This window comes from Abrus precatorius, unplaced genomic scaffold (genome assembly GCF_003935025.1).
Source record: "Abrus precatorius isolate BTA unplaced genomic scaffold, Abrus_2018 Scaffold10, whole genome shotgun sequence".
Lineage (NCBI taxonomy): Eukaryota > Viridiplantae > Streptophyta > Magnoliopsida > Fabales > Fabaceae > Abrus > Abrus precatorius.
The window spans coordinates 1,958,594-1,979,137 of record NW_020874292.1 but is presented as its reverse complement, the minus strand read 5'-3'; the positions used below and the strand labels follow the sequence as shown (position 1 = coordinate 1,979,137).

Genomic DNA, 20,544 nt, shown 5'->3' with positions numbered 1-20,544 from the left:
TGTCTTGTATTGTATCATCTTCCTAAATTTTAAAGTACTGTTAAATAAGTATTTACAATTAATTTATGTAAGATTATTCAAATATAAGTAAAAAATAATTGATATTATAAAAACCTTTTTTATTTAATTTATATCAATCTATTAAAAATATAAGAAGAATATGTGTTATATTTTAAAAAAATACATTTGAATTTAAGTCACTTATTTATATATATATATATATATATATATATATATATATACGTATATATACAAGTTTATTTTTTTTCTTTTTATCAAAAAAGCATATTTAACAAATACAAGTACAAACAAATTGAATAATTTTCTCTCTCACGCACGTAGATGACTGGATTTTAAAAATATCTCAAAGATGAAAACATTTGAAATTTGGAGGGAAAATATTTTGACAAATAAAATATTTAAAAATAAATTATACGAGAATGTAAAAAAGTTGACATTTTGAGAAAAGTACAAATTCTAACTTTAAAATATTAAAAGCGATTAACTTAAGAGTTATATTTTTTAAAATAGTAAATTCATGTTTGTTTAAAGAAACAGAAAAAACTGAAAGTAAGTAATTAAAAAAACAAAAATAATGAGGAACGAAACTTATCATATTAAGAATAAGAAAATTGTAATAAATACTATATATTTTTCAATAAATAATATTATATTAAGATGAATTGAGTTTCCAAAAAAAAACATAATTTTATCATAGAAACTGGTAACATAAAAAGAATTGTGAAACGCGTATCCTAACAGAAGAGCATATGTATCCGCAGCGCCCAGCAACAGAGAATTACAGTGTGCGTGAAGAAGTGTACCCTAACACACTCCAATAGCAAAGCACTGCAAATTTTGAGAGTTGAGGAATTGGCAGTGAGAAAGAGGCATGGCAGAAGATAGCGAGGGTAAGAAGGAACAAAATATCGAGTCACAGATTCAAACTGCTATGCGCTCTCGCGTCTCTCACTTCAAAGAACAATCTGAGTACTTTCTCTTTCTCTTCACCTTCTTTCTCTTCTTCTTCGTTTCAACTATTCTTAAGTACCGTTCTTTCTGTTTTGCCTTTCAATGCAGTTCTTTGACATTCGAAGGGGTTCGTCGATTGCTTGAGAAAGACTTGGGGTTGGAGGAATACGCTTTGGATGTGCACAAGAGATTTATCAAACAATGTTTGCTCAAGGTAATTAATTCAAACCCCTTATTTCAACCTAAAATGCGTAAATGCTATGCACTAGGGATTCAAACCTCTTTTGCATAAATTACTCGATTTGTTAAATCTTATGGATCAAAACACCTGTTCTATATGCATTTGTAGCTGACTAAATTGATTGTTAATCACCATACAAAGCATGACTCTACTTTTACTTAGATTTTAGGAGTCACGGTTGTTCTTGTTATTTAACCTGGAGCTCAATGTGTTATGTCTAACCAGAGTTTTTATTGGTTTAAGTATAATGGACGAGTGTATGGTGTTGACTGGATTATTTACTATTGCTGTGGCTAACCACTAGTGATGAGATAACAATTTGCTTTATAATATAGTTGTATTGCATCTGATTTTATTTCTGAATTCTAATGTCATGAAGAATGCCTGTATTTTTTTTCTTATGTCTGTATATCAATGTGTATGTTTCTTCTACCTCATTGGTGGTAGTGCTTAGAAGGGGTTGGTGATGATGATGCCCCAAAGATATCAGGGAAGGGAGGGGAAAAAGGTGCAGATGCACAAGAAGAGGAAGAAGGACTGAAAGAGGAACACCAATCAAAAGATGCGAAGGATATTTGCCCTGAAGATGAGGAGAAAATGGAAGACTCTCCAGTATTAGGTCTTCTAAAAGAACAAAAAGGAGTTAAACTTGAAACGAAAGACGATAAAGGCAATGGAAAGAAAGTAGTTCCAAGTGAGGCCCTAATTAAGAAAGCTGTTAGAAAAAGATCTTCTTACATCAAGACTAATGCAGAGTATGCTGCTGATTCTCAGTTATTTGTCATTCTGATCTATTGTTTTAAGACAGTGCACATATTCTTCCTGTCCTTACCTCTGATTAATGTATTCACATCAACTTATTCTTTGGCTATAATTCTTAAGGTATGACATGGGTTACTTTTCACTCGTTTCAGGAAAATCACTATGGCTGGTCTTCGTCGACTATTGGAAGGAGATCTTAAACTCAATAAGTTTACTCTTGATCCCTATAAGAAGTTTATAACTCAACAGCTTGATGAGGTGAGTGAAAAATCTGTCCATTAAGTGTCATTGATGCCCATAAGAAGCACAACAATACACTATCTGATGCTTAGCATGTCTTCACTAAATTTGAAGGTATTAGCATCTTCTGAAGTTTTGGAACCTGCAAACAATACCAAGAAAATTGTTAAGAAGAAACCTGAAACCAAAGTAACTAAAAAGGTCAGCAGTGAAGAGAACAGTGATACTTCAGATAAGGACTCTGACGAGGAAGAGAGTCAGGAAGATGAAGTTAAACCTAAAAAAAAAAGTGTTCCGAAAGGCAAGATGCAGACTTCTGTCAGACCCCAAAAGCGTAAAGTTGAGGAGACCAATCTATCAAGTAAGAAAAGGGTCAAGCCTGCTAAAGAAGTCTCAGAAGACAATAGTGATGCAGAAGATAATGGGAAAAACTCTGAAGATGATCAGTCTCATTCATCACCAGAGAAACTTTCCAAGGTAATTCTAAATTTATAGATCATTATTTGCTGATTGCAAATAGGAATGCTTAGTATAAGTTGAAAAGTTAAGGCCATAGCCATAGCTGTTGAACAATTACCATCTTTTAGTTGACTGACAATCCTTTATATTATAAAATAACTGGTTGTTGTCCTTCTGTGTGAATTCCTGTAAAGAGTCCTCTAAATTCTTTGTTTTGTTAATTTCTACAAGTTAGGTGCATGAAGTATATTTTATTGGAATCATATCTTTCTTTTTTCCCCTTAACTACAGAAGAAGGAAGTTTCAACTCCTGTGTATGGTAAACGTGTGGAGCACTTAAAGTCTGTTATTAAAGCATGTGGAATGAGGTAATTTTCCTTTTTTTGGATTCCTTTTTATGATCCTTGATCTTTGTTCATGATGATAGTTTGATATTATATATTTCTATCACAGTGTTCCTCCCTCAATTTACAAAAAGGTCAAGCAAGTGTCTGAAAACAAACGGGAAGGGCAACTAATTAAGGAGTTGGAGGACATACTGTCTAGAGAAGGATTGTCTTCAAATCCATCTGAAAAGGGTGAGCTCGTGTTGATCTGTTTTCCCTCATTCTTGGATGTCAGCTGCAATATTTTCATCCTGATTGAATGAAATTTGTATTCCTTTGTCAAAGGATCCCCTGTAGCTGTAGTTATCAGCTGTGTGCAATTTTATTCTGTGCAATCCAAACAATTGAAACCGTAGGTAGTTTTATCTTGGTCTTATTTTTCTAATTCTTAATAATTTTTGAGATGCAAGAAACTAAACTAAAACACTTGTGATGTGAGTATAATACAAGTGGAATTAAATTATCCTATAACTTATTCATACTTTGAAATGGATTAATTGTGACATTTAACTTCATTCAGTATGCTTTTGCAGAGTGAAAAGTTAACATCACAAATTGAAAATAATATTTCAACATTTTTATTGATTTACATGTCTTCATAGTAAAAGTATCATTGGAATTGGATACCACTGTTTTAAGTAGTTAAAAGTCTCAGACAACTGTGTCTGTATGGAGGGCAGGTATACTTGTATGGAGAAAGAAAAATATAAGGAGTATTGTTTCTCCTGTAATTATAGTTTGGGAGGTTACTCTATTATCTAAAACAAGAGGAAGGTTATGTAATTTCATTCAACTGCAGTTTAGTTAGTGTAATCTTCGTTGTTTATTCGGTCATTTTAAATGTAATGTCTACATTGAGCTGCTGATGCGAGTGCCTCTGATTTGATTTCATTCTATTCTGTCATTTTGTTTTATTCCTCCTTTTTCCTTTTTTCTCATGTTTTCTTAATTACCCAGAAATTAAGGAAGTAAAACGGAAGAAGGCAAGAGCCAAAGAACTTGAGGGTATTGATGTAAGCAATATTGTTTCAAGTTCACGTAGAAGGTCAACAAATAGTTTTGCAGCTCCTCCACCTCCAAAGCCGAAGGTTCCAGTTGAAACTAGTGGCAACGGTGAAGGGAGTGATAATGAAAATGCAGGTGAAGATAATGATAATGAAGAGGATGAAGAAGAGGATAGCAGTGATGATGATGGAAGTCAGAGTGAAGAATTTAACGATGGTATGTCCATTTAAAATACGTGAAGATTTTGCTGTTTTCATTTTGTTGGTCATATCGGTGTGTTCTTTAGCTTTTTGCTGTGGTTAAGCAGTTTGTTGTTAATAATAATTAACTGCTTTGATAGAGTTGGAGCATCATGCATAGTAAGAACTCGGACCTGATTGTCCTATCAAATGATATCAACATCTTATAGCATTGGGGCAAGCCCTTGTATTTTAAGTTCCATTTTGTATCCATCTGCTGTTAACAATAATATTTAGGGTACCTTTGGGTATGTACCTTAATTAAGTTATTGAAATAAGTTAAAAAGAGTTTACTTTGATACGTTATATTAAGAAACTTATTGACATGTGATAGAGTTTATAAAAATTATAAGTTATTTTCATAAGGTATCTCTTCCAAACGCCCCTTTAAAATATCTGGATATTAGTTGTTAGTGTATTTCAACAAGGTCCGTGTATTCTAGGACCCTTTGATTGAGTAAGGTCTTAATTATTTGGTAACCTGAGTTTTGAATATGCTAAACACAACACAGACAATGTCATCTAATTACAGCACAGCTGAAGAATCTTTAATCTAAAGAGTTACTCTTGGAAAGTAAAGAATCTTTGCAATCCCCTTCCCCCGGATTTTCCAGTATTGATGTTCTTGCATTTCATATTTCTACCCCCCCCCCCCCCCAAATTTCCTCCATAGTTATCTTTTAAGTTTTGATTATTTCTTTATATAATAAAGAGGAAAAGGTGATCTGGCTTTAGTACAGAGCTTATGAAGCATTTTTAGGAAGACTTGTTAAACTGTCTAGTGCATTATCTTCTCTATGGCAACAATGTGCACGTGTTACTTCTTTTTTCGCTTTTAGGGAATTGGTTGACCTTACCTTCCATTATGTATGCAGATGAAGAGGACAGTGATTGAACTCGGGCAGATTCCACAATAATTAAGGCGAATTTTTTCACAATTAAGTTTGGTGGTGATGTATAATGTAATGTATTGTAATGTGTTTTCTCTTTTACTTTTGTATCTTCTATTTTTCCAAATTTTTACCTGTGGAAATGGCTAGTAGTACTTGTTGCTAATTGCAGTAGTATTAATTTAGTTTCTTCCTTGGTCCATTGATTGAAACTTCCTCTTTAACCCGCTTTGTCTAAATTTAGTATATTCTTTCCCCTAAGGAAACGCGTTTACCGTTAGACTGCCTCATCTGAATCGTAAGCATAGTCGTCTATTGAAATTTATGTTAAAGTTTAAGTTTTGTTAGCGTATAACTCGCTTGCTTATATGTCTGTCCTACACTAACGTAAACGTGAAATGAAATTGAATTATTTAAGGCGTTAGATTAGTTTTAAACGGCGTGCATATAGTCTTGCAAACCTCTATTCATTTATTAAAAAAGAAAACTTGGTGCTGTTTTGTATGTATTCTTAGTATTGTTTCGCAATTAGAATTACAGTTTTATTTTAATAAAATATTTTTATTTAATATTGTTGCATATTATTGAGGTGAAACTTTCAGTTTAATTGACAAACAGTACCAAAAGTCTTTAAGCAAGTAAACCTAAGTCTTATCCTTTATCAAAAGGGTTTTTATTATATTTTTTATATACTATTTTTATTAATATGTATCAATTATGTTTTATATTATTAATTATTAGATACAATTTGAGATCATAAATTTAATTTAAATAATTAAAAAATAAGAATTAATCATGAATAATAGATTGAATTGTACTTACATAATTAAAATATGAAGATGAAAAGTATAATTAAAATACGTTTATTTCCTCTTTGGAAAATACAATTGTACATAGAATTGCCGGGTAATGGGAAGTGTTAGCAGCGATCAACCTTACTGCTCTTCCTTATGTGCCCAAGATTCGTTTTTGAACGTCCTATTGGTCGGATTCGATTTTGGGTTGTCATTAAAAAAAATCAGCGTAAGATTGACCTATCTATCTGCATTAGGCTTAAAAATAAATTTATTACCGGGACACAAAAAAATTGGTATCATAGTTTTCATTTAAATATGTTCATTGTTAGATAATTTCAGGTTTTTGGCGCGTATTTGATTGAGTAAGTTGATATATCTATGGAGCTGTCGTCACTAGTTGACGTCATTATTAGAAATGTACTTCAACGACGCCTCCCATAAAAATTTTAGTGTGTATTTCACGAATTGATGACATGATAATTTCAGCTCGTAAGATAATAAGAATGGTAGCTGTTTTTCATGGTTAGAGTAAATACTTCTCCTTGTGCGGTCACTTCTGGCAAACAGCAAAGATCCACAAAAGAAAAATGATTTTGTTTTGTGTATTTTGGGGGAATTGATTTTTAGTAGATAGTAGACAGAGGTGATCTGACATTGAGAGGTTGACGCCACGTGGATTGCCCTCCATGAAACCAAGGTGTCATCGAAGTGAAACCCACCTTTCCAAATCAGACAACCATACTCCAAATAACCTACGTCACCGTTTTTTTTTTTTAATTTCTTTCGTTACTAGTGTTTTTTAAAGTAATGCTATCGTGTTTACTAAAATTTATTAAAAATTATAAAAATTATGTGAATTTTTTATCTCTCTTAAATTAATATTTTTTAATTTTTTTTTTATACATTTTAACTAATAATACAAAATATATTAAAAAATTGACTGAGAGTGTCTTGCTGACATTTTTTTGTATCTATTGTTACTTCAATTTGATTGTGTTGTTATTTGATATTAGTGTAAGAACCGACCTATGTTTTGGCAAATTCTAGGGTCCCTCTCCGTAAGTTTTGTTTTTGTCAACACTCTCCATAACTGAGCCCGAATAAATAATATGCCGATTAGTACCCAGTGAGGTTGGGCTTGGTGGGCGGGATAGGATATACAAAAAGAAAATGTAGTTTTTAAAAGGCTACATGTTGACCAAAAAAGAAAAATAAAAAGGATATATTGAAATGATTAAAAAAATCAGTATATTGTATTTGTATTTGAATGATCTATTTTATGTCAACCAAAACTAATTTTCATGAATTTAAATTATAACTCCTTGGAAGAGGAAATGAAAATAATAATTTATTTATTTATTCTTTTGCATTTCAGAAGCATAAAAACAAAGGCAAGAATAAAAGAATCACTAAAACAAAAATCGAATTTATTAAAGATTTATCATTTTGGTTTCTCCTCATTACTTATTATTATGAATTATTTTCTAACAAAAATTATACTATTAGTATGTAAGTTAAACTGACGATAGAATGTATTATACTAATATAATGGAGTGATTTTATAAATTAGTATTTTATATTAAAAAATTATTTATTAATAAAATGTATATCTCTTTGTATATAAAATATGAATTCTTCTTATTCAATGAGAGTGTTTTAAAATGTTATTTTGAATAAAAATATTTTTAGTAGAGGTAACAATTCAATTCATTTATTCATTAATTATCTAATTTATCTAGGAATAAATTCAACCAAGCTATTTAATTTAATTGCTACTTGTTATTAGATGACTAGTCAACCATCTAAAGTATTTTAAATCAGTTAGATTAAGAAGTTTGGTCTGTTAAAAAGTTGACAAAATGAATTGTTCAAATGAGTCAAGCTAGATTTGTCTGATAAAATATAGGGCCTGTATGAATTAAATTAAGCCCTTTTTAATCTGATTTGATCAAACTCAACAGCGACTAAAGTCACAAAAAAAATTGAACTTTGTCTATTTTGAGTATATTTTTATGAATTTAAATTAGATTTGAACTTTTTTACCTTAACTTGCTAAAGTCTGTTGCAAGAAACAAGTTGATCCAAATAATCTCAGTACCATTTGCCGACTTTAATTTATTAGTTGGACATACGTATTTAAAAGATGGATAGTAAAATTTATAATATAGAATATGCATTAATATTAAATTTATTTTGTAAAAATATTTTTAAAAATAGAATATATTTTTAACAGATGAGTTAGAAATTCATTAAAAAATGAATGGATGAATTAGATGGTTTATTTTATTAAATAGGTTATGGATGAATTGAAAATTTTAACACGTTTTTAATAGATTAAAATAGCCTAATGGTTAGAATAAAAATATATATTATGGATATATTTTTTTCTATCCATTATAATTTGGTAGATAATTTATCCAATCTATGTATTTCACATCTCTAATTTTTAAGAGTTAGTTTTTCTTATGATCATGCTATGAAACTTTTATTGCTACGGGTACTTATTTTTCAATCCCATTTTCATTGAAAATTTTCATAATTTATTTTTAAATTGTGAAAAATTATATTTCTTTAATTTATTCTTATTTAACATGATAAACTAGTTAATATTAATAATTAAACTATTTATGTTATATAAAACATTTTTGTAAAAATTATTTTAATTTAATAATACTTTGTAGCTATTATTAATATAAACATATAATGTCTACATTGAGAGTCAGGTTTCTACCAATAAAATTGTACCAAAAGCTGTCTCTGTGTGTGTCTAAATTATTCAAATAAATTGAACAATATGCAGTGACATTATTTGGTGCTTCGATTGCAATGCTACACATGCAATATTAGCAGTTATATCAATTGCTTTTCCGGTTAAGTTTTTTTTAAAATTTGATTATAATTCATTTATCAGTTGAGTTAATATCTTTTTTTCATTGGTAGAATACTAAAACATAGTGCAAAAAATTGATAGTAATTTCAAATGCAAGAGTCAAATCCATTGAAAGAAATGTGAAACAATTACACTCCAAGAATCAAATCCACTGAAATCAGTGATTAATTGCAAACCGTTACCTTCGAAAATTTCAGCTTAGCACTAAAAGTGACCTCTCTATGTAGGCTACTTTTGAGCAATCATCTTTACCCAATACTGGTATTGAGCTTCAAGAGATAATTAGAGATTAAAATGTTAAAACAAAGAAGCAAAGATTAAAGTAGAGTGAATAAATAAGAGGGATGTGAAAAAATAAAAAATGTAAAGAGAAACTGACCGAAAGATAGTTCACTATATATGCGAAGACTGATAACAAGAGAGAATCAAACGTACACAGAAGAGTCTATTTATACCATAACATAATATGATAGAAAAATAATTTTTATTATTCAATAAACACGAACCAGTATTTATACTAGAGAAATTAAAATTTTTATCAGTAACAAATTAATTAAATACTAATTGACTAACTAAACTATAATTAATTTACATCTAAGTTAAATTTATGTAGTTGCCAGTTAGCCTAAGTTTTCTGGTGACATATATCACTTAAATTTATTTTCGTTGGTTGTTATTGAATTCGTTTGATTAAAAAGGATTAATTAACTAAAATAATTAGGAGTGAATTTAAAATTAGATATTGGATTGAAATTAAACCAAGTTACATGTGAAGAATTGGGTAATCAATGTCTTGACATCTTCCAATATCTTAAAATAATAAAAAAAACCAAATCACATCTTGCGCATGGCATGAATATTAAACGCAAGTGTTTGCTTTTAAATCAATATAACTACTTTTTAAAAGTTATCATTTCTTTTAAACGAAACTTTCAAAGTGTGATAAACTTTTGAAAATTTAAACTATTCTCGTTTTTCTTTCTTTCCTTTTCAGCAGTGGAAATGTAAGTATTTATCCAAATGTAAAATATCTAATTTTTATTTTAATGTGGCATCTATTATTTTAGTAACTTCGTGGCTAACTTTGGGACGGATGAAGTTAAATGTAAACGTGTGTTGATTAGCAAACTATTATATACTAAATAATGTACGTAATGCCCTTTTTTTTTTCGTACAAACATAGCAAACCTTAAAAAGAATAGATGTCGATATTCATTTGAATGTGGCTCTGCCACTGAATAAAAAGCAGAGTTTTTTGGGTGCACTGGATAAAAGCTTATGCATTATATAACAAAATAATTATAAAGTAGGAAAAAGAAAAAAAAAAATGAGAGCTTTTTGGTGTATATAAAAAACTTAATTAATTAAACTTGTAAGAAATGTGTGATGTGATTTTAACTTTTGAGAATTGTTTTGCTAAGCACCATATAGAATACGTGCCATAAAACACAAACTTTATGACAAATAACGTAACACACAAACACACGCTCAATAATGTTATGTTTCATTTCAGGCAGTGCTCAGGCAAAAGTCATGCTCATGACTAGGTATTTTGATGTTGAAAAAGTTTTGGATTTTGTCGAAGCTATAAATTTAAAATGCCATTATTATCTCTTTAAAAGGTATCCTGGTCTTTATTTTGGTCAAAAAGGATAGGTTTCTTTAGCAAGAAAGTAGGTAGCGTCCAATTTCTTTCTGTCTGGGGCATTCACACTTTTAATTTTGTACAATGATATAATGCATCTTATGGTCATGGTAGCTAGTGTCTCCTCCAAACTCCAAAGAACATAAAATCGAAACATCCATCTTAATCTATCATTCGTTAATAATAAAGCATAGCACATCGTTGATGAATATTATGCATTATACCGATAGGTGGAATTCAAAAAACTGACAAAACTTTAAAAGTTGAAAAAGGGACTACAATAGTTTTATTGTTTTAACAACTCTTGAAAATATAATTATGTATCTCTACTTAAAATAATAAGTTAACCAATAGCCAATGTGATTATAGTTTAAATATTCTTTCAAGTTGTGATAAAATCTGTAAACTTTAATTTTTACTAAGTTTTGTTGTTCCTTCAATACTAATTGACTTACGTTATTTCAAAACAACGACAACAATAATAATTAATAACCTACATAACAAATCACTCATGTGTTTCTAATCGAAGATGTTGAATTTCAAAGTTGAAGGGTTGAAGCAACTCGTGATCGAGGAGTCAGCAAATTTGATAATCAAGCTGGCATGGAGGGCTGGACCTACCAGCCACTAATCCAATAAGTTGGAGATGATAGGCTACCCACTTGTCCATAAGAGGAATTATCAAACAGGAAAGCTGGCGATGGGGTGTGTGAACAAGCTTAATTGGATGGCTAATACAAGTGTATTTTATACACAAGTTAGCTCCAAGGACATTCGAGAAGAAAAGTAGCACCATTGAAATTGATAAAGGTGAGATCGGAAACCCGAATCATCCACCCATTTGGGGTGCAAATATTCATCTTGTTAGAATCTAAATAATTGTAGTAGCATGTCCTACTAACATCCTCAAGATTCAAATATTTTTTTCCTCTTCCTTGTGTTATTTGGAAGATATTTTGTGTATACATGCGTTGCAAGGAATAAAATGGAATTTGATTCTCTTCATTGTGCCTTTCTTTAGACGCTCAGAGGCGTAATGGAGTTGCCCGACACAAGCACCACTACAAAATGGTATTATTAACTACATGCAAGAGACAATTCTTCTATGCGCAGCTATTTAGCTATATGTTGCGTTTTGAATTATACAGAACAATATTAGTTCTCCATAAGAGCTTTGGGTAATTTGTTTATTTGCTTCTACACGTATTACAAATTTAAAGTCATGAAATTAGGAGAAAAAAAAATATAATACCCGGTCACCGTGAGCGTGTCAGAAGTGAGAAAATGTAGGCGCAGCAAAGCAAAGTTTATAATTGACTATCCACTCCATCTTATTATTTGGAGTTTGTTAAGTTATTTTATAAGTAAATAATTTAATCTTAAATGAATTAATAAATTTAAAAACATGGTATTAAAAATTGTAGTAATTTTTGTTCAATTTTTAATAAATAAAATATCATTAATATTTAAAATGAAGTTGTTTATCCGATAAAATAATTTATACAAATCCTTCTATTTGCTAGACTTGTTTCTTTTTCAATGCTACTTTAGTTTGAGAAAGATAAAAGAAGACTATATATGATAACACGTGTAAACACAAACCAGAGGGATAAGAGGAAGCAAATGCGATCACGTGACAAGCACACATGACCCTATCCTCAACTCATATGCGTGTATGTAGCATGTCTTAATGTGCCGACTTCCAATGGAACAAAACAAGTTGGGGGATGACAGGGAAACAACAAAGCGACCACTTGATTAATTACCATAAGATGAAAGAAGAACACATGCAACTCCCAAACAGTAACAATTGTTGGTCGTGGGTATTAGCATGGAAAGTGGAAATGACGTATGCCTAATAATATAATGTAATGAGCTACAAACCATGGACATTGGAAAAGCTACAAACCAACACTCCAACATGAAGTGGAAAGTACCATTCAACTTGTTAGAACCTTTATTCCATCTAAAGCACATGGCTCAACCTAGCTAGCTAGCTAATTATATGAATACTATTTATTTTCATTTATTTGAGTATATTTGTCTTGCTGGCTGTAGCCTGTAGAGGCCTCAGGTGTGGCTTAGGAGGGGGATCTTTGTGACAGAGGTAAGGTGGAAGGAATCTGAATTTGATTCTCTTGGTTGTAGTGCTGTTTGTATCCATAATGGAATTGCTGACACAAAAACCACATTGTCAAACCTTAGAATATTTGTACCTAAAAAAACAAAAATCCCCGAGCATTTGGCATACACGTATATCAATTATGATCTCATGCATTGGATGTGTAGGATCATCGATCGATCATTCTATTCCAATTAATATTCTGTGACCTTTTTTTCTCTCCTACAACTTGCAAGTTCAGGGTAGTGTTATACGAATTGCACTATGTGGGCCGGTTCTGATTTGGTGAAGTAAAGTAATCGATCGATATGAATATCGAGTAACTTATCAGACTGTTAATGCATATAAAGTTGTATGAATCGTCCTTAAAGTTAAACCAATTTACTACTGAACTTGCAAATAATTAGTAAATAAACAGGAGGGTGTTCTAGCTTAGTGAGAACTTTTGAATTACTTTTTTAAAATTTGATAAGAATCTTCTTTTGTGGTCTTTAATAATCTTGTCAATTCAAATTTGAGTAAAGTAAGTTAAATCTAGAAATTGAATTAAATTTATTTGAACCAGTACGAATATTGAGGTTATAATTCGATTCTGAAGAATATTTAGTGCTATTTTGATCTACTTATGCGATTGCTGACACAAAAGCCAAATTGTCAAATCCTAAAATATTATGTACCGGAAAAAAAATCATTTGGCATATATATATATATATATATATATATATATATATATATCCTAATGACCTCATGCATGGCATATATGAGATCATCGATCGATCAATCATTCGTGTCCAATTAATAATGTTCCCTTTACAACTTGCTAGTAAAGTTCAGAGGTATATAGCCATAAGACTTGGAAAGATCAGCTAAACTATGGTTTTTTTTTTTGGTTCAATTATTTTAAAGGAAAAATGAGTTAAACAAAATTTAAAGAGAAGGACTGTTTTTTTTAAAAATATTTTTACTTTATAAAATATTAGTTTTAAGATTTTTCTGCCTTTTACTTGTTCTTTTTTCTTTATTTCAAATCTTCAAATTAATAACAAACTATTCTAGAAATTTTAACGTAAAAGTAAATTTTAAGATTAAAAAGTGATAACATTGCCAAACGGCCTTTTTTTTACTTTAAATTTAAAATTCCTTTTTCTTTAATTTAAATTTCAAAGCACATTTAACTTTAAGGAAGTTAAACACTAAATATATAAGAGATTACATCAACATATGTTTGGACTTGGACATTAAAAAGGTTTGATGTAGGATTAGTCTCCTCAATATAGTGTTTATTTAAGAAAAATTAATAATGAATTTTGATTTTTTATTGACACAAATTAACATAATTCGTCCGAATATTTATTATTGACTTCGAGTTCATTCTTATTGTAACAAAAGTTATGAGTTTCCAACGTGTAAAGACGCCATTTACATTTATTTTTGATATTAACTCCCTTTTATTTCTTTAACAGCAAGTACAAGTGCCACACGTGGCATGATGATGTGACTCTTTGATGTGTGTGAGCTGCTTAGAGTAAACATCCATCTAAAATCCCTTCATTTTCATCTCCTGCTCAAAAAAACTCCCAAACCCCTTCATTTATGTTCCTTATTAATTGGGGAAGCTTATCAAATTATGACACGTAGCATGCATTTAGGTCCCTCTGTTAATGTCATGTCATTGCGTTGCTTCCGATGTTGCAACTCTTCAATGACCATTTTTTATTTCTTCAATGAAGAGTGTGATATCGCGATTGCATGTGCACTCTAGTGTCTGCTTTGGTGCCTTGGAGCTCAAGTGAACAGACTCTGCCACTTGTGTGACAATGTCTTTGAGAATTTCCCCATCCCTTTGGATTCTCGAAAGCAATTGCGTGACATGAAGATTTGAGTACGGAGTAGTGGGCAAATGAGAATTGTTCTTATAAACTTTTTGGTCGTGAAAATTTTGATTCTTCAAACCTCTCCCAAAACCCTCATTTAGCCTTCTATTTCCACCACTGATAGATGATCGTGTTTAGATCAAAAGGAAGAACCATCTGGATCTCCGAGTGGAAGTTTGAAGTTTGGACCCTTATTTCTACCAACTCCATTTTTCTACTCCCAAATAAACCCAAGCGATTCCTTCGTCTTTCCTATCACAAACCATAACCGCACCCCTATGAGCCAACCAAGCAACACAACTTGTTTTAAGAAACCTCCATTTGCGTACCTCACAACTACTCCACCAACCACCACTGGTGGCCGCCATTTCTGCATTACTGTCAAGCCTAATCACGAAAACCTTCTCAATGACCACCATAGGCATTATTCAAGCCACTATGAATAACTGTACTCCAACGCCCAAACCTCTATTTGAGCTTCACCTCTCTGTTGCTTGTCCCAACGAAGAGAATTGAGGGATTCGGGGACCTAAATGAAGGTTTTGGGGTGCTTTTTGTATTTTGAGTTGGTGGCGATGCATGGAAATGAAGAAATTTTTCTTTGGCTAGCTTGTACACGTTAAAAGAGTCACAATAGTGTCACGTGGATGTTAAGATGTCTGCTTGCTTTTAAAGAAAATGAAGGGGAGTTAACGACAGGGACGAATGTGAATGACATCTTCGTACATCAAGGATTCATAATTAATTTTTATTTCGATAACGATGAATTTGAACTCGGAGGTCAATATTAGAGATAAATTTAGTGATTCACATACTTGGTTATTAGTATGGGCATCGCAAGTCTACATTATATTAATAAGCACTTTTATCATAGAAAGATGATATTATTATATTAAGATTTTAAAGTTTAATATAATATTACATCAAGTATATATAAAGTCATAATATTTATATTAACAATTTAATTTTGTTATATAAGATTATTGATTTGGGACTATTTAAGAAGGCTCAATACTCTTTTGGTATTTATGAAGTACTCACAATTCAATATTTAAACTAGGACAAAAATTATATTTTTTGGGCCCACTCAATGTATATTTTACGGGACACCGTGTTTGATTTTGCTTTACTAATAGGATTGCTTGAGCATATTATACATATCGTTTAAGTAGCTCAACGTGTGGGAAAAGAATATTAAAAACGATGGTACTGGAAGACAAAAAAACAGAGTCAAAAGCATTATTTCATTATTATTTGATTCACATTATACTTTCAGAAACACGGAAAAAAGTTAAAGGGAAACAAGAAAGGTGCACTTGAAAATGAAGCTAGCGAGGCATCTATTGGGAAAGATTTTCACCATGCACAAAATCTTTCTTGACCTCTATCTAGCAAAGCTATTAGGAAAATTTATAATGCTAGTCCTCCATGAAGGACCTTCATGATTTTGTTACTGATGGAACATTTTTCCCTGCTCCTTTCTTCAACACCTCAGCAGAAACATTGATCTCAAGGCCGTCAAAAATGTCTGATGCTGACTTTGTACCATCCTTTATTGGCAATTCTTGGCTTTCGCCTTTCCCTATGTCTGTTGTGTTTTGACGGTCTTTGCTTTTGCCCCACACCACGGTGTAAAGTCCGCACACAATGAGAATTGCTCCAAATATACTGAGAAGGGGCCAAGGGGGAGCCAATAAGAAATTTAATTAGCACATAAATTAATTACACATTTTAGGCTTTGCTATTGATTTCATTGATCAAAACATTTTAGGACAAAGGATGTTTAATTTAAGACATACCTTCCCAAATGAACTTGCTCAGCTAAGACAAGGGAACCCAATGCAGCGGTGATAATCATACATAAAGGGCTGAAAGAAGTCACAAACACTGGTCCACGTTCTCTAGTTACCACCCCTTGTACATAGTATGCCATTCCAGAGCATATCACCCCCTAATTATAATTTTTACAAAATTTGAGTGCAAATTATTTAGTTAAATTGTTAATTGGAAATCAAACTTCACCAAACATGCAATAAAAAAAAATTAATTACTAAGGAAAGGTACTCACAGAATAAACACAAGCAAGAAGCCTCGAGTCCCAGCCTATGGCCCACAAGCTCATGTCCCTTTCAAATATAAAGGATGCGATTGAACCCTCGATGATACCCATCACGCAAATCCAAGCTGTCAACGAGAGCTCTGCTGGGTACTTCTTCAAAGTGAATGACTAATTTCACAAAGTAGCAGCAACATAAGTCAGATTATTATTTACCCTTTGACCATTTATTTGGTACATACAGTTAATTACTTCATGAAGCAGAGAATAGTAATGAGGATAAATTGCACTTGCACACACCCTTCTAATTATATAAATTACTCTTGATTTCGATTAAAAGAAAGGTATTATGTGAAATTTTATTAAACTTAAGGAAGTGTGAATGTTACCCATTAACAATGTATGATGATGTATGTGCATGACACGTGGCTAGACTTACTTGCAAAATGAAGAAACCAGCCCAACTAGCACAACTTGATATGAGCATTACTGTGCCGACGGCCCAGTGCTGCTCAGAGGAATCGGTGCTGCTACTGGCGTTGCTATGGTGGCTGATTGCTCCTCCACCCTTTATGATCTGGAAGGCAGGACCCTTGTACAGAGTCATAACCATGGCTCCTGAAACTGTAATAACGGTTCCAATGACCTTGGCTAGGCTGTGAAATTTTCTCAAGTTGACCGTCTCTAACCTGGTTGGTAGAATAATTTTCATGTCATTAGATTCACTAGAATAATGAATTAGAATAAATCTTAAAACAGTTAATGGAAAAGAAAATTACAAGAATCTTGTTAGATATGCGTGTCGTGAGAAAAGAAATTATTGTTTAATCCAACTTGTATAAGCAATATCGTTGGACAACACGGAATCAAACTTTAATTAAAAAATGAATAATGCAATTAAAGAGTGTGGATATGGCACAAAATAGTTTGTGACATCATTTGTCAGCTAGCGGCCCCATGTCATGCAGTGGCTTCCAAATTGTTGGATCCTGTTATTCTTTCCAGGAATGCAAGTAGCCTTTTTTCTTTGCGTAAGGACACATGCTTCCATTAATCTTATAGTGAAGCGATTGAATTAAGCTTTTTACCTGAAAATGAGTGCCATTATAAAAGTAATGGCTGGGAGGACATTAACAGTGGCGGATGCAAACGTTGTTGAGGTCATCTTCATCCCCATGTTGTACAAGTTCTGATCTAGCACTGGCCTGTTCAATTTAATCACCAACAAAAATAAATCATTAGACATCGAACTCCGCATATTGTACCTTCGGTTCCACAAAAACATTACCTGTAGAAAAAATTAATCTGCAACTTTATACAATTTGTAGGATACAATCAAATTATAACTAAAATGATTTAAATTAAAAAAAAAATCTGCTCGTCAAATAACTCTTTCCTCGTTCACGTGATTGTTAGACGGTCAACAATGATCGGGAAAATCTTTGTCCACAGGTTAAAAGATAAATTACAATTATTATAGACTTTACATTGTAGTTCAATCTAAACCTTAATAGGTTTACAGGTGTTTATTTATGTGATTCTTGCTTGTTTCTAATTAATGTAAGATTTTATCACTTATATATTATACATTGTTTGATTTAAATAAAAAAAATATTTTGTTTAATTTAAATAAAATTTATATTATTAAAATAGACAATTATTTTGTAATAATAATTAACTCTAATCACCAAAACACTTTTCCTTTCTTTTAAATTTGTCCATTTTAAAGGAAAATCAAAATTAGTTGACGACAAATTAACATAATACTTTTCTTTTCTTCAAATTTAAACTAAATACGAAAGGATTATAATCCCATTCCTCCTCTTTATTTTCATCTAACCATCTAACAACAATAATTTTAGGTCTTAGGTGTGTCACTAAAATTTGTGAGATAAGTACTTGTTTTTAAGTCAGAAGTGTTTTATTCTTGCAATTTTTTTATTTAAAAATTATTAATTTTAATTCTTAAAGTTGAGTTTAAACAATGAATAATAATAATAAATTTTGTATAAATTTAATAGAATAAATAAATTTTACCTATAAAAAGAATTTATTTTTTAAACATTTCAACTCAACTTAAAGATTAAAAATAACTAAATTCTTTATTTAAATTGATCCTAGAGACATCAATTCTACGTCGTACGGACCATGTTATCAACACATATCTGCTTTGCTAGCATTTAATTAAAATAACAAAAGGAATTAAAATTATTGGTAAGTACGAATGAAATTAAATAGGAAATATTGCGTTTTGTTAATGATTTTGTGGTGGGTCACTTTCTTCAGTATGACGTGTCCGCTAAAAAAAGTGGGGCAACATGAATCTTCACTGTCATGTAACAATTTCGTTCCTATTAGTCTGAGATTATAGATTGTGTAGAGTATATATACATTTTTTATATCTTTAACGGTTTCGTTTTCAGGACAATATAAAACATAACCAATTAGCTCCGCTGGATAAAAAGGGAAAACACCGCCGATAAGTAGTGTCTCATATAATGGTGTATTTCCAGAGTAAGAAAATTAAAAACCAGCTGATATATTTATTTAGTTGTATAAAATTAATTTTAAATATTAAAGTTAATGTTTCTTTAATATATTTATGTATTTGTAATTTTAAAGTATTTATTTTTGTATGGAATAGATATATTCGTTTATTTTGAACTTGGGGATTTATTTTAAGAGTTGTAAAAATGTATTATGCGTTTCTATATTTAATTTTGTATTTATGATTATTATCATGTAAAATAAGGAAAAGAGTGCAAGCAAAAATATTTTAAAAAATCAAATTCAAAGTGAATATTTAATTGTTTGAGTGTTTTTTGTTACTAAGAATCATTTTTATTTCCGCCACCCAACCAGAAAGAACATTGGATTTTCTACTATTTCAAAGAAATGATAGCTACTTATGCATGCATGCATGTACAAGTTAAAATTAAATGAACAGATGGTCGAATTCGTGAAGATTCTGAGAATTTAAACAAATTAAATGCATGATTCGATACTGCGAATATGACATGTGGAAATGGTAAGAAGAGCCTTACTCAAGGAAACCGAGCGCAACTATTCTGAGGAAGATGGGAAGAGTCATCTTTGGCCTTATTTTTCTGCGAAGATAGTGAAAAGAAAATCTTGTTACTAATTGTTAAATAAGCTAGTTGATGCGGGAAAGGTATGAGGATCATGGGAAGGACCAAAAAAAGCTGCTACATGGTGTACTTTTTAACTGGGTAGTGGGACAGTCACGAACACTGAAAGAGGAAGAGAAAGAGAGAGATATATATATACCTTTCAAGGACAAGGGCAAAAGGAACTATAATAACAGCGGCAACCACGTGACGATAGACTGAGAGTATCCAATGGCTCATGCCATGTTTGAAAGAAACCATAGTGATTATATACATCCCTGAGTAGCCAAATTGAAGGGACAATATAGCAAGGTAAGGCTTCACCTTGCGAAGCCCCTTGCTCAACTTACCACTAGCATTTTGGTCCTCCATCTTGTATGCACCGAGGTGACACACAAAACACACACAAACTCTCTCTAACGAGCTAGTGGCTGTGACTTGTGAGTTTGTGGGTGACCCTCCAAACACGAAATGGCCTTTTATAGACCAAAAAAGCAACATAATTTAAAAAGAAGACCCAGTTTTACACAACATCTTCACTTGTCGATCCAAGGCACTAACTCCCCCCACTTCAATTTTCACCCCAATGATTCCCTTATCCATTTTCCAAAACTAACCCAAACTCAGAGCAATTACTAGAATGCTCTTTTATGTTTATAATTGCGGCAACATGAAAAAAGTAAGGCAGATATTATGTATCTCTAAATGAAAATAATTTTTATTGTCCTCTTATTATGATTTCTCTTTCTTTATTATATAATTTCTCTGTTTGTTTAATTTATGGGAAGTGGGAGATGTTTTCTTTCATTGACCGCCAAATGGAATTTAGGTTTAGTGC

At 31.4% G+C, this 20,544-nt stretch overlaps 2 protein-coding genes across 8 annotated transcripts; one reads left to right on the top strand and one right to left on the bottom strand.

The window, feature by feature from the left end:
- Positions 1–753: 753 nt before the first annotated feature.
- On the top strand, positions 754–11,348 carry LOC113849109 (nucleolin). Of its 7 annotated transcripts, none has more exons than XR_003502072.1 (9): positions 754–1,186; positions 1,661–1,968; positions 2,128–2,233; positions 2,330–2,692; positions 2,966–3,042; positions 3,128–3,252; positions 4,018–4,281; positions 5,180–5,254; positions 11,337–11,348. XR_003502072.1 is itself a non-coding variant. In XM_027478774.1 (9 exons), the coding sequence occupies exons 1-9, from the start codon at positions 893–895 to the stop codon at positions 5,197–5,199; spliced, it is 1,467 nt and encodes a 488-aa protein (XP_027334575.1). In that variant the 5' UTR covers positions 754–892; the 3' UTR covers positions 5,200–5,394. The 7 variants fall into 7 exon arrangements, 6 of the variants coding, with proteins under 6 accessions (XP_027334575.1, XP_027334584.1, XP_027334565.1 ...); XM_027478774.1 differs by lacking the exon at positions 11,337–11,348 and having other exon boundaries at positions 754–990; positions 1,081–1,186; positions 5,180–5,394; XM_027478783.1 differs by lacking the exons at positions 5,180–5,254; positions 11,337–11,348 and adding an exon at positions 5,017–5,109 and having other exon boundaries at positions 754–990; positions 1,081–1,186; positions 2,330–2,654; positions 2,964–3,042.
- A 4,402-nt stretch (positions 11,349–15,750) lies between these two features.
- On the bottom strand, positions 15,751–20,154 carry LOC113864526 (WAT1-related protein At4g08300-like). The gene is made up of 7 exons (XM_027498352.1): positions 19,867–20,154; positions 19,623–19,685; positions 17,667–17,783; positions 17,018–17,267; positions 16,591–16,749; positions 16,322–16,473; positions 15,751–16,190 (listed from the first exon to the last, which is right to left on the bottom strand). The coding sequence occupies exons 1-7, from the start codon at positions 20,076–20,078 to the stop codon at positions 15,962–15,964; spliced, it is 1,182 nt and encodes a 393-aa protein (XP_027354153.1). The 5' UTR covers positions 20,079–20,154; the 3' UTR covers positions 15,751–15,961.
- Between the last annotated feature and the right edge of the window lie 390 nt (positions 20,155–20,544).